This window comes from Pangasianodon hypophthalmus, chromosome 19 (assembly GCF_027358585.1).
Source record: "Pangasianodon hypophthalmus isolate fPanHyp1 chromosome 19, fPanHyp1.pri, whole genome shotgun sequence".
Classification (NCBI taxonomy): domain Eukaryota; kingdom Metazoa; phylum Chordata; class Actinopteri; order Siluriformes; family Pangasiidae; genus Pangasianodon; species Pangasianodon hypophthalmus.
The window spans coordinates 373,343-389,637 of record NC_069728.1 but is presented as its reverse complement, the minus strand read 5'-3'; the positions used below and the strand labels follow the sequence as shown (position 1 = coordinate 389,637).

Sequence of the window (16,295 nt, the reverse complement as noted above, 5' to 3'; positions counted from 1 at the left end):
TTCCCTTCTGTCTGTTTTCATGCGCTCTCTCTCTCTCTCACACACACACACACACACACACACACACACACACACACACACACACACACACGCACAGAGGCGGCGTCACAAACGGGGGTGGGAGGGGCGTCGCGTAGAATAGAATGGTGGGCGGAATGTGTGGAATTTGACGGCGCGTTTGTGATTGGTTCTTCTGCCACAACGATCTTAGCCAATAAGAGAGCGGCTGTGTTGGCTATATCACGGAGGGCTCGGCGCGTAGTCTTTATTATTTCAGCGTTGTTCGTGGAACAGGTCTGATCATAACCATGAGCGGAAGAGGCAAGACCGGCGGAAAGGCTAGGGCCAAGGCCAAGACTCGTTCCTCCAGAGCTGGGCTGCAGTTCCCTGTGGGCCGTGTGCACAGGCTCCTACGTAAAGGCAACTACGCCGAGCGCGTCGGTGCCGGCGCTCCGGTCTACCTGGCCGCCGTGCTGGAGTATCTGACTGCTGAGATCCTGGAGTTGGCCGGCAACGCCGCCCGTGACAACAAGAAGACCCGTATCATCCCCCGCCACCTGCAGCTCGCCGTGCGTAACGATGAGGAGCTGAACAAACTGCTCGGCGGGGTGACCATCGCTCAGGGTGGTGTGCTGCCTAACATTCAGGCCGTGCTTCTGCCCAAGAAGACCGAGAAGACCGTCAAGACCAAGTAAACGCGCCCACTGCTGCGTTTGCCAGTACCCAAAGGCTCTTTTAAGAGCCACCCACTTCTGCTCCAAAAGTGCAATGTTATTCCTATCTTCTTAATACAAAGCAAACGCAGTTAAAATCAGGACATGAACACTCTAATTTGCTAAGAATTATATATTTATATATAATATAATAAATAATTATATACATGGAAACTATCCAAGTAGTCGTAGTAGCAGTAGTAATAATAATAATATGAATGATAAGAATAAGAATAACAATAATAGTGAGGCGTGTTGGCTAAATGCAGTGTGAGGGATGAGAATATGTTTTGACGGCGGGCGGTTTGTGTGTAACTGGTGAATGGCAGAGTACAAAAGCGCTGCGCGCCCGTGGAATAGGGGCGGGCGCCTTGTGTTTCGAACTGTGCCGGTGGCGGAAGCCAATAGTCATCAAGTGACGTCACGCATTCTATCCAATGACAGACGAGTGCCTTCAAGACGCCCAATGAGCGCAGAGCAGCGTTAGGGCTTAAAAAGCCGGCGTTCGCGAGCGCCGTGTATTCTGTTTTTCATCCGTGAAGTGCAGAGCTCGACGCCATGGCAAGAACCAAGCAGACCGCCCGTAAGTCCACCGGTGGCAAGGCGCCCAGGAAGCAGCTCGCCACTAAGGCCGCCCGCAAGAGCGCCCCGGCCACCGGCGGCGTGAAGAAGCCTCACCGTTACAGGCCGGGCACCGTGGCTCTGAGAGAGATCCGCCGTTATCAGAAGTCTACTGAGCTGCTCATCCGCAAGCTGCCCTTCCAGCGCCTGGTGAGAGAAATCGCTCAGGACTTCAAGACTGATCTGCGTTTCCAGAGCTCGGCCGTCATGGCCCTGCAGGAGGCGAGCGAGGCGTACCTGGTCGGCCTGTTCGAGGACACCAACCTGTGCGCCATCCACGCCAAGAGAGTGACCATCATGCCCAAGGATATTCAGCTGGCCCGCCGTATTCGCGGAGAGCGCGCTTAAACGACGACCGCGTCTAATCTACACAAAGGCTCTTTTAAGAGCCACCTCACAGTCTCAGCGAAATGAGCAAGTCTTCGTACCTTGGCTGTTTAAAAACTAAATGTAATGTGGTAGGGAAAAAAAAAAAAAGAACCTTTGAAATATTTTTATAACCTGTATAAATATATACATTATTATAAATATTATATAATGTTTGTGTGTTATGTGCTTATACGCGCGCGCTCTCACGCTGTGGCACACTTACAGTGAAAAGGGAGCAGTGAACCATAAGGTTTATTTGTGACGTCATGCGCTGGGGTCAGAGGCTTAGAACTATGCTGTTGGTTTGATTGACAGTTTTTCCCTTTATGACGCCGCGGGGATTCATCGGTCTTTAAATGTTGTGGTTTCTGCGCGCGCCTCTTCACTAATTTGAAGGGGAGAAGCAGAAGGGTTTCTCCGCGTTATCGTCATTCCGCCTAATATCCATCTGCACTTGTCTTTCTTTTCTGCTTAGAAATGATCAGATATAATACTATATTTAATCATTGGTGTATATTTATCAAGGACAACATGTGACATTTTTATTTATTCATTCATTCAATCGCTCATTTATGTCTTTATATAGCGTTTTTAACATTTAAAATGAAAAATTCCTGCTACTACTAATAACAACAATAATAACAACAATAATAATAATAATAATAGTGATAGTGATAGTAAAGAGTAGAGAAGAGGCGTGTGTTGGAGTTGCTATGGCAGAATGATCCAGTGCACAGTAATAAGGCTGATGAGCTCTGTGTCTGTGGGAAGGACACAGCGGCGCTGCGTGTTGTGCTGGATGGAGCTTGACTGCCCTCGTGCGGCCAAATCCAGGAACTGCAATTTCCCAGATTCAGTGTTCTGTTATGAAGCATTTTATGGAGGTGTTTATAAGTCTAAACTTGTAGTAGTTAGCCGGGGGAGAGTGCAGAGAACTGGGGGGGTGGGGGGTTCGGGGCTGTAGCTGCGTTCACGATATACACAAACATGTGGAAAACTGCAAAAAAAAAATTTCTTTTCTTAATCTGCATATAAAGATTATTTTAGAAGCTGCTTTTGCTATATATATATATATATATATATATATATAGATAGATAGATAGATAGATAGATAGATAGATAGATAGATAGATAAACATACACACAAAACATCAATTCGGGGTCCCTGTGAGTGTACATGGAGGGGGGACGGGGGGCAGAGAGAAAAGTCAACACCAGAGAAACACCTTGTACATATATTGTTGTTGATGTTGTTTATTATATTTGTAATTTTGAAAGGCATATATATGTGTTCTTTGTACCTGCAGTGAACCATTATGACTTCATGTACAGAGTTCTAGCTTGATGGTTTGATTGACAGTTTTTAGAAGTCATTTGCTAATCCTAATAATATTGATATGAATGTTACTACTACTACTAATAATAATTATTATAAAAGGTTGTTGTGTGCAGTGCTGTGTGTTGTTGTGGATGGATCTTGACTGCCCTTGACGTTGCCCTAACCACTGCTGTTTATAGCCGCAGGTCAATTCTACATCTGCAATAAATAAAATAAATAAATAAATAAATAGGAGGAAGAACCTTTAAGAAATGTTTGTCAGTGCTGTGTTTGTTGCGTGTTAGAACAACAATCAGTAATAATTCTTCTGTTACTACTACTACTACTTATAATAATAATAATAATAATGAGAAGAAGAAGAAGAAATAATAAAGAGAGACTAGAAGAAAGAATAAAGGATGAGGAGTAAAATAAAATTTGCTGTGTGCAGCGCTGGGTGTTGTTGTGGATGGCTCGTGTGGCCACTTTTAGGAAGTGCACTTTGCCCTAATCACTGCTGTTTATAGGCGCAAATATAGCAAGTCTATGTAATAAATCGTAAAAAAAATAAATAAATAAAAATAGGAGGGACATGCTGTAAGAAAAGTTTGTCAATGCTGTGTTTGTTGCGTGTTAAAAAATATATTAAAACATGATGACAACAACGACAAGAGCAGTAATAACAATAATTCTGCTATCACTACTACTACTACTTCTTCTTCTACTACTACTGCTACTACTCATAATCGCCCTCGTGTGGCCACGTTTAGGAAGTGCACTTTGCCCTAACCACTGCTGTTTATAGGCGCAAATATAGCAAGTCTATGTAATAAATCGTAAAAAAAAAAAAAAATAAATAAAAATAGGAGGGACATTCTGTAAGAAAAGTTTGTCAATGCTATGTTTGTGGCGTGTTAAAAAATATATTAAAACATGACAAGAACAGTAATAACAATAATTCTGCTATTACTACTACTACTACTACTACTACTACTACTACTACTACTCATAATCGCCCTCGTGTGGCCACGTTTAGGAAGTGCACTTTGCCCTAATCACTGCTGTTTATAGGCGCAAATATAGCAAGTCTATGTAATAAATCGTAAAAAAATAAATAAATAAAAATAGGAGGGACATGCTGTAAGAAAAGTTTGTCAATGCTATGTTTGTTGCGTGTTAAAAATATATTAAAACATGATGACAACAACGACAAGAACAGTAATAATAATAATTCTGCTATCACTACTACTACTACTTCTTCTACTACTACTACTGCTACTACTCATAATCGCCCTCGTGTGGCCACGTTTAGGAAGTGCACTTTGCCCTAACCACTGCTGTTTATAGGCGCAGGTCAAGTCTACAGCTGCAATAAAGAGCTAAAACAAAAAAAAAGGATTGAATTAAATTTAAGAATTGTTTGTCAATGCTATGTTTGTTGCGTGTTAGAAAATATGTTAAACCATGATGACAACCGCAATCACAATAACAACAACAATCACAATAATAGATCTTCTGTTACTACTACCACTACTTCTAATAATAATAATAATAATAATAATAATAATAATAGGAGAAAACAATAAAGAAAGACTAGAAGAAAGAATAAAGGATGAGGAGTAAAATAAAGGTTGTTGTGTGCAGCGCTGTGTTGTTGTGGATGGATCCTGTCTGCCCTCGTGTGGCCAAGTTTAGGAAGTGCACTTTGCCCTAACCACTGCTGTTTAAAGCCGCAAATATAGCAAGTCTATGTAATAAATAGTTTTAAAAAAAAAAAAAAAAAAAAAAAAAAAAAGGGGGGGGGGGAGCGGGGGGGGGGGCGGCGGGGGGGGGCATGTTTGTCAATGCTATCTTTGTTGCGTGTTAGAGCGTATATTACAACATGTTTACAACAGCCAACATCAGCCAACAACAACAATACTACTATTACTAGTGATGATAGCGATGCCGCGCTGTGCTGGCTGAACGGTTAAGGCTCTGGGTTTTTGCTCGTAAGGTCGGGGGTTCAAGCCCCAGCACTGCTTCCACACAAGCTGGGATATCCTGTTTAGTATTATTTGTTTATTTTTATCTAAGCTTATGTTATAGATTAATAATACTACTACTGATAATAGCTATTAAATAATAATTATTTTTTAATATGACTAATAGGCATTAGTGTTTATTATAATGATTATTTATGAAATATTGTCATTACTGTATATCATTGCTATTATTATGTATTATATATCACAATTATGTGACTCCGTTTCATGCCAGCTGAAGTGGATTCGGCTGCTCTTTGTACCTCTGCTGTAATATAAATGGCAACTGATTCTACAGATTTCTGCTTAAGGTGCAGTATTTGGAGATTGGGAAGGTAGTTGTGTGTTGCGTTGTCTGTGATGTGCATCTTGTAAACTGTGTGGAATGTATCGTGTTGTGACCAAACACCAGGAAAAATTCCTAATACATGTCACTACATATGGCAACTAGAATTATTCTGATAACAACACCAACAACAGCAACAATGACACTGCTGCTACTCCTACTACTCCTACTACTAATAATAGTAATAATAGTAATAATGCGCTACTATTATTAATACCATTCCATTGTATAAGGCTAACAGACATCGTGTTCACCCACGTGTGGCCGCATTTCGAAACTTGACTGCCTGCATTTGTAGTAAATAACTGGGTTCGGATAATGAAATGATTTGATCAATTAAGCGTATGAATGCGTGTCACATACATCACACGGGGTTGTTTGTCACCGCTGTGCATCGACACGCTTTTCTACATGACAGTCTGATCGACACGGCAGTCTGAAATGATGAACATTGTAGACGTCTAATAAATGAGTAAAGTAAGACGACGCGTTATGAACGGTGTTCACGGTTGCTGGCATAATTTTCTACACGGTGAGTTAAAGGCGCACAACTATCAGATTCACAGTTCACGACTGTGTTTTATTTGGCCGAGTACAAGAGAGTGTAGGAGGAATCAGACTCTGTTGTTGTGCTCATATGACTATGGCATCGGCACAAATTTAACTTCTTACGGCTTTGGCTTTGTGTCGACGCACGTGTTTGATGAATTGTATGTTAGTTTCTTTGGCACAAATGGTGAAGCGAGTATGCTTTCCTTGCGAATGACACTTGGAGTTTAAGAATGAGGTTAGTGTTTGAGAAAATGTATCTATTTTAGACATTATACCTTAGAGAGGCCATTATATTTTGCCTTTGAGAGAGCTGATAAAGTAAGGCCCGAGAGTTGCCCTCGCATTCCTTTCTGTGCCGCTTGTCAGTTAAGTGATTGGCATTTGTGAGTGATCGATTGGTGTGGTAAAATGTGGGCTCGATTAAAAGTGTACACAGACTTTGATGGCGATCGGCTGAATGAGGGGCCTACTAATAAGATGCTGTGCTGCTACGCGAGACCCGTCGTTACAGCGGACCTAGGAGGAACGTCTCGTGTCTGTAAAGGGAATGTCGATGTTTTACAAACACAGAGTACTTTTACTAACCTCCTTACACTGACGGGTGTTTGGCTGTATTGTTTTTTGTTTTGTCTTTTTAAATATACACCTTGCATATCGGAATAAGACTTCTACTATTGTTACTACTACTGGAAAAACAACTACTACTACTACTACTACTACTACTACTACTAATAATAATAATAATAGTAATAATAATGTTTGTGTGTATAGAGAGGGTGAGGAAGAAGAAGACGCTAGCAGGTAGAAAGCTGTGGCGTTCTGTTTCTTTTTGAATGTGCTCTATTGTGTGACCGTTGGTCTTAGGCCCGCCTCCTCGCCTGTTCTCAACAAGGTCCTGTAGAGGGCGGATAAATATGTGGGCGCTGCGCGGCGAGTTTTATTGAGCAGCTTGACTTCGAGAGAGCAGCATCATGTCTGGCAGAGGCAAGGGCGGAAAGGGGCTCGGCAAAGGAGGCGCCAAGCGTCACCGTAAAGTTCTTCGCGATAACATCCAGGGAATCACCAAGCCGGCTATTCGCCGTCTGGCTCGCCGTGGCGGTGTTAAGCGTATTTCCGGTCTGATCTACGAAGAGACTCGCGGTGTGCTGAAGGTGTTCCTGGAGAACGTGATCCGCGACGCCGTCACCTACACCGAGCATGCCAAGAGGAAGACGGTCACCGCCATGGATGTGGTGTATGCCCTGAAACGCCAGGGACGCACCCTGTACGGCTTCGGCGGTTAAACGCTCCAACACCGAACGACGCGAACACAACGGCTCTTTTAAGAGCCACCCAAACATCCAGAAAAAGAGCTGTTCCTCGTGCTGTGTGTGTGTGTGTGTGTGTGTGTGTGTGTGTGTGTGTTTTTTTTACACACGTAACACATAAGTAGAAGATAATTTATATATGAACACAAAATCATAAACAATCTAGTTTTACATGTTTATATCGTGTGTGTGTGTGTGTGTGTATATATATATATATATATATATATATATATACACATGTACATAATGTGTGTGTGAATTACATAACGTGTGTGTGTGTGTGAAACGCGTTAGAAGACTATAATAGAATTTTTTTTTCTTCTTTTGTCATAGTGCACATTGTTGTGAATGTAAAAAAGGCGGGAAGGGAAACAAAGCGTAGCGGGGGGGGGGCGAGCGAGGAGGAGGAGGAGGAGGAAGAGGGCGGAGCGGTGGGAGGCTCCCTGTATGAGGCGGTGTGGGATTTTGACCAATAAAAAAATGTTCTTCGCTTGTGCCTAATTACAATGTCGGCCTGTAAATAGAGCGGCCGCGAGGCGGGCGTTATTCATTTTCTCGCAGTCTACAGGAGAAGCAGCAGCAGCAACATGCCCGACCCAGCCAAGGCCGCTCCCAAGAAGGGATCCAAGAAAGCCGTGACCAAGACGGCCGGCAAAGGAGGCAAGAAGCGCAGAAAGTCCAGGAAGGAGAGCTACGCTATCTACGTGTATAAAGTCCTGAAGCAGGTGCACCCCGACACCGGCATCTCTTCTAAGGCGATGGGTATCATGAACTCGTTCGTGAACGACATCTTCGAGCGTATCGCCGGTGAGTCCTCTCGTCTGGCTCATTACAACAAGCGCTCCACCATCACCTCCAGGGAGATCCAGACCGCCGTGCGCCTGTTGCTTCCCGGCGAGCTGGCCAAGCACGCCGTGTCCGAGGGCACCAAGGCCGTCACCAAGTACACCAGCTCCAAGTAAAGCGCCTTACCGCCGTCTTCATCAACCCAACGGCTCTTTTAAGAGCCACCCACTCCTTCATATAAAGAGCAATTTCTTCTTTTCCTCCCTGTCTCTCTCTGTGTGTGTGTGTGTGTGTGTGTGTGTGTGTGTGACGGGGGGAGGGGGGGCGCGTTCCCCGCCGGCTTTTATCGCGCTGTTCCCCCGCGACTGTTTTGTTCATTGTGTGAGTCTTGTAGTATGCTAAATGCGCAGGTGAGTAATTATAAACAATATTGTACGAGCATCATGCGTTCTCAATGTTGTTAAATAGTGGAATGGCAGCATGAAGTAGTTCTATCAATCAATGTTATAGCACTGCAAAGGAATTCAAAATGGGCTTCTAGAGGCACAGAGTACTTCAAAATAGTGTTCTAGCTGGACTAAGTAATTCAATTTAATGTTATGGCACCACAAAGTAATTTGAAATAGGCTCATAGAGGCAAAAAGTAATTGAAAGTAGGATTACAGCTGCGCAGAGTAATTCAAAATAGTGTCATAACAGCAATTAATAATTCAGTGTAATGTTATAATTTCACAAAGTAATTCAAAATAGGATTATAGCAGCACAGAGTACTTCTAAAAAGGGTTATAGCAGCAGGAAATAATTGAGATTAGGTTTATAGCGGCACAAAAGAGTTCAAAATAGGTTTATAGCGGCGCAGACTAATTCGAAATAAAGTGTGTAGCAGCACAGAGTAATTCAAAATAGGCTTATAGCAGCATGAAGTAATTCAAATTGATGCTACAGCACCACAAAGTAATTCAAAATAGGATTATAGCAGCACAGAGTACTTCAAAATAGGGTTATATCAGCATGAAGTACTTCAAGATAGGCTTATAACGGCACAGAGTAATTCAAAACAGGGTTATAGCTGCTCAGAGTACTTCAAAATAGGGTTATAGCTGCTCAAAATATGGTTAGAGCAGCACGATGTAATTCAAATCAATGTTGTAGCAGCAGGAAATACTTCAAAATAGGGTTATATCAGCATGAAGTACTTCAAGATAGGCTTATAACAGCACAGAGTAATTCAAAACAGGGTTATAGCTGCTCAGAGTACTTCAAAATAGGATTATAGCTGCTCAAAATATGGTTAGAGTAGCACGATGTAATTCAAATCAATGTTGTAGCAGCAGGAAATACTTCAAAATAGGGTTATATCAGCATGAAGTACTTCAAGATAGGCTTATAACGGCACAGCATAGTTCAAAATAGGGCTTTAGCTGCACAGAGTACTTCAAAAATAGGCTCATAGCGGCGCAGTGTACTTCAAAATAGGCCTGTAACAACGCAGTGTACTTCAAAATAGGCTCATAGCGGCGCAGCGTACTTCAAAATAGGCCTGTAACAACGCAGAGTACTTCAAAATAGGCCTACAGCGGCGCAGAGTACTTCAAAATAGGCCCATAGCGGTGCAGAGTACTTCAAAATAGGCCTACAGCGGCGCAGTGTACTTCAAAATAGGCCTGTAACAACGCAGAGTACTTCAAAATAGGCTCATAGCGGCGCAGAGTACTTCAAAATAGGCTCATAGCGGCGCAGAGTACTTCAAAATAGGCTCATAGCGGCGCAGAGTACTTCAAAATAGGCCTACAGCGGCGCAGTGTACTTCAAAATAGGCCTGTAACAACGCAGAGTACTTCAAAATAGACTCATAGCGGCGCAGTGTACTTCAAAATAGGCTCATAGCGGCGCAGAGTACTTCAAAATAGGCCTGTAACAACGCAGTGTACTTCAAAATAGGCTCATAGCGGCGCAGTGTACTTCAAAATAGGCTCATAGCGGCGCAGTGTACTTCAAAATAGGCTCATAGCGGCGCAGAGTACTTCAAAATAGGCTCATAGCGGCGCAGTGTACTTCAAAATAGGCTCATAGCGGCGCAGTGTACTTCAAAATAGGCTCATAGCGGCGCAGTGTACTTCAAAATAGGCTCATAGCGGCGCAGTGTACTTCAAAATAGGCTCATAGCGGCGCAGAGTACTTCAAAATAGGCCTGTAACAACGCAGTGTACTTCAAAATAGGCTCATAGCGGCGCAGTGTACTTCAAAATAGGCTCATAGCGGCGCAGTGTACTTCAAAATAGGCTCATAGCGGCGCAGAGTACTTCAAAATAGGCCTGTAACAACGCAGAGTACTTCAAAATAGGCCTGTAACAACGCAGAGTACTTCAAAATAGGCTCATAGCGGCGCAGTGTACTTCAAAATAGGCCTACAGCGGCGCAGCGTACTTCAAAATAGGCTCATAGCGGCGCAGTGTACTTCAAAATAGGCTCATAGCGGCGCAGAGTACTTCAAAATAGGCCTGTAACAACGCAGAGTACTTCAAAATAGGCCCATAGCCGCGCAGTGTACTTCAAAATAGGCCTGTAACAACGCAGAGTACTTCAAAATAGGCCTACAGCGGCGCAGTGTACTTCAAAATAGGCCTGTAACAACGCAGAGTACTTCAAAATAGGCTCATAGCGGCGCAGTGTACTTCAAAATAGGAGTATAGAGGCACAAAGTAATTCTAGTTATATGCTGTATGCATATGCAATGTTCTAGCAGCAGGAAATACTTCAAAATAGGATTCTAGCCGTACTGAGTAAATCACAATCCCAAGTTTAAAGCCCTGTGGATGAAATACAAAAGATAGACGTGTGAAGATAGAAGCGTGGACTAAATGCAAATGCATTTATAGCAGCATTGGCTACATTTATCCCAATAGAGTAATAGCAGAACGTAGTCAATTAAAACCAGGCGATAGTTGAATAACAACGAATAGGGTTAGAGCTCTGCTGAGTTCATAAGACTAGGGTTACAGCAGTGTGGAATTACATAAACATGAGGCTATAGCAGAGCCGGGCTAAACGGCACTAGGGTTAGGGCAGAGCCGGGCTAGACGGCACTAGGGTTAGGGCAGAGCCGGGCTAGACGGCACTAGGGTTAGGGCAGAGCCGGGCTAGACGGCACTAGGGTTAGGGCAGAGCCGGGCTAGACGGCACTAGGGTTAGGGCAGAGCCGGGCTAGACGGCACTAGGGTTAGGGCAGAGCCGGGCTAGACGGCACTAGGGTTAGGGCAGAGCCGGGCTAGACGGCACTAGGGTTAACTCGGGCTAGGGCGGAGACAGGCGCGGGTAACGAGGCGGAGGCGCGCGCCCGTTAAGGCGCCCACGAGGCGCACCTGGCGCCCCGGGACCACAAGAGGACGTGGCCGCGCACGAGGAGCGCCAGCCCGAGTGCCGGCGCCAGCCCGAGCGACGAAGACCAGACGAGGACAAAGACGCTGGGAGTCACGCTGCGGGAGTCGCCTCGTCCCTCCGAGCGCGCCCGCTCGCTCTCCACCCATGTGCTTTACACGGCCCAAAAGGGGCCTCGGTTCACATACTGCACGCCACACTCGGCCCGTGCAAACATAGCAGCAGCACTCACACGGCTCTCCTTCAACTCGGCCCGGAGGCCTCGCAACGGCCACGCCGTTTTTTGCCCTCTTTTTACACAGCACAACGCACGAAATGCGCGGCCCGCCGGCTCGAGCGCCAGGCGCGCCGTGCACTTTTGTGGCCGCCGCGCGAGATTGGTGCTCTCCTCCTGGCCGTGGCGGGCCGCGGGAGAAACGGGAAAGCCCGTTCTCGCGAAACGCGTGCTTGAACGCTTTGGAGCTTGCCTGACGGGTCGGATTTTCGCCGCGAAATGCCATGAGAAAACACAGTTGCGAGCGCATCGCGGAAGCGCAGTCATTCAGCGGCGCCCGGGTTGAGTCTACAACGTTCTCATGTCTGCTTTTAAGACCAGCCCCCCGGCCGCGGGGAGGGAGGTTCCTGTGTTACACAGCGCCACAGCGATTGACTCCTTTATTCTACTTAGCTCCGCACACACAGACATGGCAGAAGTCGCTCCCGCGCCCGCCGCCGCGCCGGCCAAAGCGCCCAAGAAGAAAGCAGCTTCGAGGACCAAGAAAGCGGGCCCCAGCGTCGGCGAGCTCATCGTCAAGGCGGTTTCCTCGTCCAAGGAGAGGAGCGGCGTGTCGCTCGCCGCTTTGAAGAAGGCTTTGGCTGCCGGCGGATACGATGTGGAGAAGAACAACTCCCGCGTCAAGCTCGCCGTCAAGAGCCTCGTGACAAAGGGCACTCTGGTGCAGACCAAAGGGACCGGCGCGTCTGGCTCTTTCAAGCTGAACAAGAAGCAGACCGAAGCCAAGAAGCCCGCAAAGAAAGCCGCGCCCAAACCCAAGAAGGCGGCCGCCAAGAAGCCCGCCGCGGCTAAGAAGCCCAAGAAGGTAGCGGCCAAGAAACCCGCCGCCGCCGCCAAGAAGTCTCCTAAGAAGGCGAAGAAGCCCGCCGCCGCCGCCAAGAAAGCCACCAAGAGCCCCAAGAAGGCGAAGAAGCCGGCGACCCCTAAGAAGGCAGCCAAGAGCCCCAAGAAGGCAAAGGCTGTGAAGCCCAAGACAGCAAAGCCCAAAGCGGCAAAGGCGAAAAAGGCAGCCCCCAAAAAGAAATAAACATGTTTGTGTGTTTCATTCATGTTTTTCTTCCTTAAACGGCTCTTTTAAGAGCCACCCATATCTTCGTTTAAAGAGCAATATTCCCTGTCCTCTCATGACACAAAGTGATGCTTTTAGTGGATTGGATTCCTCCTCCCAAAACGGTGACAGAGGCTGTAGGAGGAACATGAACATATGGGCAAACTAGTAAGAATTTACATTTCTCTGTAGCGTTGTACAGAATTTTGTGCGTTTGTGCGTTTGTATGTCTATTTTCCCTTCTGTCTGTTTTCATGCGCTCTCTCTCTCTCTCACACACACACACACACACACACACACACACACACACACACACACACACACACACACACACACACGCACAGAGGCGGCGTCACAAACGGGGGTGGGAGGGGCGTCGCGTAGAATAGAATGGTGGGCGGAATGTGTGGAATTTGACGGCGCGTTTGTGATTGGTTCTTCTGCCACAACGATCTTAGCCAATAAGAGAGCGGCTGTGTTGGCTATATCACGGAGGGCTCGGCGCGTAGTCTTTATTATTTCAGCGTTGTTCGTGGAACAGGTCTGATCATAACCATGAGCGGAAGAGGCAAGACCGGCGGAAAGGCTAGGGCCAAGGCCAAGACTCGTTCCTCCAGAGCTGGGCTGCAGTTCCCTGTGGGCCGTGTGCACAGGCTCCTACGTAAAGGCAACTACGCCGAGCGCGTCGGTGCCGGCGCTCCGGTCTACCTGGCCGCCGTGCTGGAGTATCTGACTGCTGAGATCCTGGAGTTGGCCGGCAACGCCGCCCGTGACAACAAGAAGACCCGTATCATCCCCCGCCACCTGCAGCTCGCCGTGCGTAACGATGAGGAGCTGAACAAACTGCTCGGCGGGGTGACCATCGCTCAGGGTGGTGTGCTGCCTAACATTCAGGCCGTGCTTCTGCCCAAGAAGACCGAGAAGACCGTCAAGACCAAGTAAACGCGCCCACTGCTGCGTTTGCCAGTACCCAAAGGCTCTTTTAAGAGCCACCCACTTCTGCTCCAAAAGTGCAATGTTATTCCTATCTTCTTAATACAAAGCAAACGCAGTTAAAATCAGGACATGAACACTCTAATTTGCTAAGAATTATATATTTATATATAATATAATAAATAATTATATACATGGAAACTATCCAAGTAGTCGTAGTAGCAGTAGTAATAATAATAATATGAATGATAAGAATAAGAATAACAATAATAGTGAGGCGTGTTGGCTAAATGCAGTGTGAGGGATGAGAATATGTTTTGACGGCGGGCGGTTTGTGTGTAACTGGTGAATGGCAGAGTACAAAAGCGCTGCGCGCCCGTGGAATAGGGGCGGGCGCCTTGTGTTTCGAACTGTGCCGGTGGCGGAAGCCAATAGTCATCAAGTGACGTCACGCATTCTATCCAATGACAGACGAGTGCCTTCAAGACGCCCAATGAGCGCAGAGCAGCGTTAGGGCTTAAAAAGCCGGCGTTCGCGAGCGCCGTGTATTCTGTTTTTCATCCGTGAAGTGCAGAGCTCGACGCCATGGCAAGAACCAAGCAGACCGCCCGTAAGTCCACCGGTGGCAAGGCGCCCAGGAAGCAGCTCGCCACTAAGGCCGCCCGCAAGAGCGCCCCGGCCACCGGCGGCGTGAAGAAGCCTCACCGTTACAGGCCGGGCACCGTGGCTCTGAGAGAGATCCGCCGTTATCAGAAGTCTACTGAGCTGCTCATCCGCAAGCTGCCCTTCCAGCGCCTGGTGAGAGAAATCGCTCAGGACTTCAAGACTGATCTGCGTTTCCAGAGCTCGGCCGTCATGGCCCTGCAGGAGGCGAGCGAGGCGTACCTGGTCGGCCTGTTCGAGGACACCAACCTGTGCGCCATCCACGCCAAGAGAGTGACCATCATGCCCAAGGATATTCAGCTGGCCCGCCGTATTCGCGGAGAGCGCGCTTAAACGACGACCGCGTCTAATCTACACAAAGGCTCTTTTAAGAGCCACCTCACAGTCTCAGCGAAATGAGCAAGTCTTCGTACCTTGGCTGTTTAAAAACTAAATGTAATGTGGTAGGGAAAAAAAAAAAAAGAACCTTTGAAATATTTTTATAACCTGTATAAATATATACATTATTATAAATATTATATAATGTTTGTGTGTTATGTGCTTATACGCGCGCGCTCTCACGCTGTGGCACACTTACAGTGAAAAGGGAGCAGTGAACCATAAGGTTTATTTGTGACGTCATGCGCTGGGGTCAGAGGCTTAGAACTATGCTGTTGGTTTGATTGACAGTTTTTCCCTTTATGACGCCGCGGGGATTCATCGGTCTTTAAATGTTGTGGTTTCTGCGCGCGCCTCTTCACTAATTTGAAGGGGAGAAGCAGAAGGGTTTCTCCGCGTTATCGTCATTCCGCCTAATATCCATCTGCACTTGTCTTTCTTTTCTGCTTAGAAATGATCAGATATAATACTATATTTAATCATTGGTGTATATTTATCAAGGACAACATGTGACATTTTTATTTATTCATTCATTCAATCGCTCATTTATGTCTTTATATAGCGTTTTTAACATTTAAAATGAAAAATTCCTGCTACTACTAATAACAACAATAATAACAACAATAATAATAATAATAATAGTGATAGTGATAGTAAAGAGTTGAGAAGAGGCGTGTGTTGGAGTTGCTATGGCAGAATGATCCAGTGCACAGTAATAAGGCTGATGAGCTCTGTGTCTGTGGGAAGGACACAGCGGCGCTGCGTGTTGTGCTGGATGGAGCTTGACTGCCCTCGTGCGGCCAAATCCAGGAACTGCAATTTCCCAGATTCAGTGTTCTGTTATGAAGCATTTTATGGAGGTGTTTATAAGTCTAAACTTGTAGTAGTTAGCCGGGGGAGAGTGCAGAGAACTGGGGGGGTGGGGGGTTCGGGGCTGTAGCTGCGTTCACGATATACACAAACATGTGGAAAACTGCAAAAAAAAAATTTCTTTTCTTAATCTGCATATAAAGATTATTTTAGAAGCTGCTTTTGCTATATATATATATATATATATATATATATATAGATAGATAGATAGATAGATAGATAGATAGATAGATAAACATACACACAAAACATCAATTCGGGGTCCCTGTGAGTGTACATGGAGGGGGGACGGGGGGCAGAGAGAAAAGTCAACACCAGAGAAACACCTTGTACATATATTGTTGTTGATGTTGTTTATTATATTTGTAATTTTGAAAGGCATATATATGTGTTCTTTGTACCTGCAGTGAACCATTATGACTTCATGTACAGAGTTCTAGCTTGATGGTTTGATTGACAGTTTTTAGAAGTCATTTGCTAATCCTAATAATATTGATATGAATGTTACTACTACTACTAATAATAATTATTATAAAAGGTTGTTGTGTGCAGTGCTGTGTGTTGTTGTGGATGGATCTTGACTGCCCTTGACGTTGCCCTAACCACTGCTGTTTATAGCCGCAGGTCAATTCTACATCTGCAATAAATAAAATAAATAAATAAATAAATAGGAGGAAGAACCTTTAAGAAATGTTTGTCAGTGCTGTGTTTGTTG

The 16,295-nt window shown here is 45.6% G+C and overlaps 4 protein-coding genes across 4 annotated transcripts; all 4 read left to right on the top strand.

Moving 5' to 3' along the window:
* Positions 1 to 293: 293 nt before the first annotated feature.
* On the top strand, positions 294 to 1,109 carry LOC128321746 (histone H2A). The gene has a single exon (XM_053242285.1). The coding sequence runs from the start codon at positions 309 to 311 to the stop codon at positions 693 to 695; it is 387 nt and encodes a 128-aa protein (XP_053098260.1). The 5' UTR covers positions 294 to 308; the 3' UTR covers positions 696 to 1,109.
* Positions 1,110 to 1,256: 147 nt separating this feature from the next.
* Positions 1,257 to 3,154, top strand: LOC128321741 (histone H3). Its single transcript, XM_053242278.1, has one exon. The coding sequence runs from the start codon at positions 1,272 to 1,274 to the stop codon at positions 1,680 to 1,682; it is 411 nt and encodes a 136-aa protein (XP_053098253.1). The 5' UTR covers positions 1,257 to 1,271; the 3' UTR covers positions 1,683 to 3,154.
* Positions 3,155 to 7,821: 4,667 nt separating this feature from the next.
* LOC128321748 (histone H2B-like) lies at positions 7,822 to 8,261 on the top strand. The gene has a single exon (XM_053242287.1). It carries the CDS (start codon positions 7,838 to 7,840, stop codon positions 8,210 to 8,212), a length of 375 nt encoding a protein of 124 aa, XP_053098262.1. The 5' UTR covers positions 7,822 to 7,837; the 3' UTR covers positions 8,213 to 8,261.
* Positions 8,262 to 13,276: 5,015 nt separating this feature from the next.
* LOC128317055 (histone H2A) lies at positions 13,277 to 14,167 on the top strand. The gene has a single exon (XM_053242284.1). The coding sequence runs from the start codon at positions 13,292 to 13,294 to the stop codon at positions 13,676 to 13,678; it is 387 nt and encodes a 128-aa protein (XP_053098259.1). The 5' UTR covers positions 13,277 to 13,291; the 3' UTR covers positions 13,679 to 14,167.
* Positions 14,168 to 16,295: the final 2,128 nt, after the last annotated feature.

Bases quoted from the DNA above. Each gene is read 5' to 3' on its own strand.
- LOC128321741 (XM_053242278.1), top strand. From the start codon at position 1,272: ATGGCAAGAACCAAGCAGACCGCCCGTAAGTCCACCGGTGGCAAGGCG.
- LOC128321746 (XM_053242285.1), top strand. From the start codon at position 309: ATGAGCGGAAGAGGCAAGACCGGCGGAAAGGCTAGGGCCAAGGCCAAG.
- LOC128317055 (XM_053242284.1), top strand. From the start codon at position 13,292: ATGAGCGGAAGAGGCAAGACCGGCGGAAAGGCTAGGGCCAAGGCCAAG.
- LOC128321748 (XM_053242287.1), top strand. From the start codon at position 7,838: ATGCCCGACCCAGCCAAGGCCGCTCCCAAGAAGGGATCCAAGAAAGCC.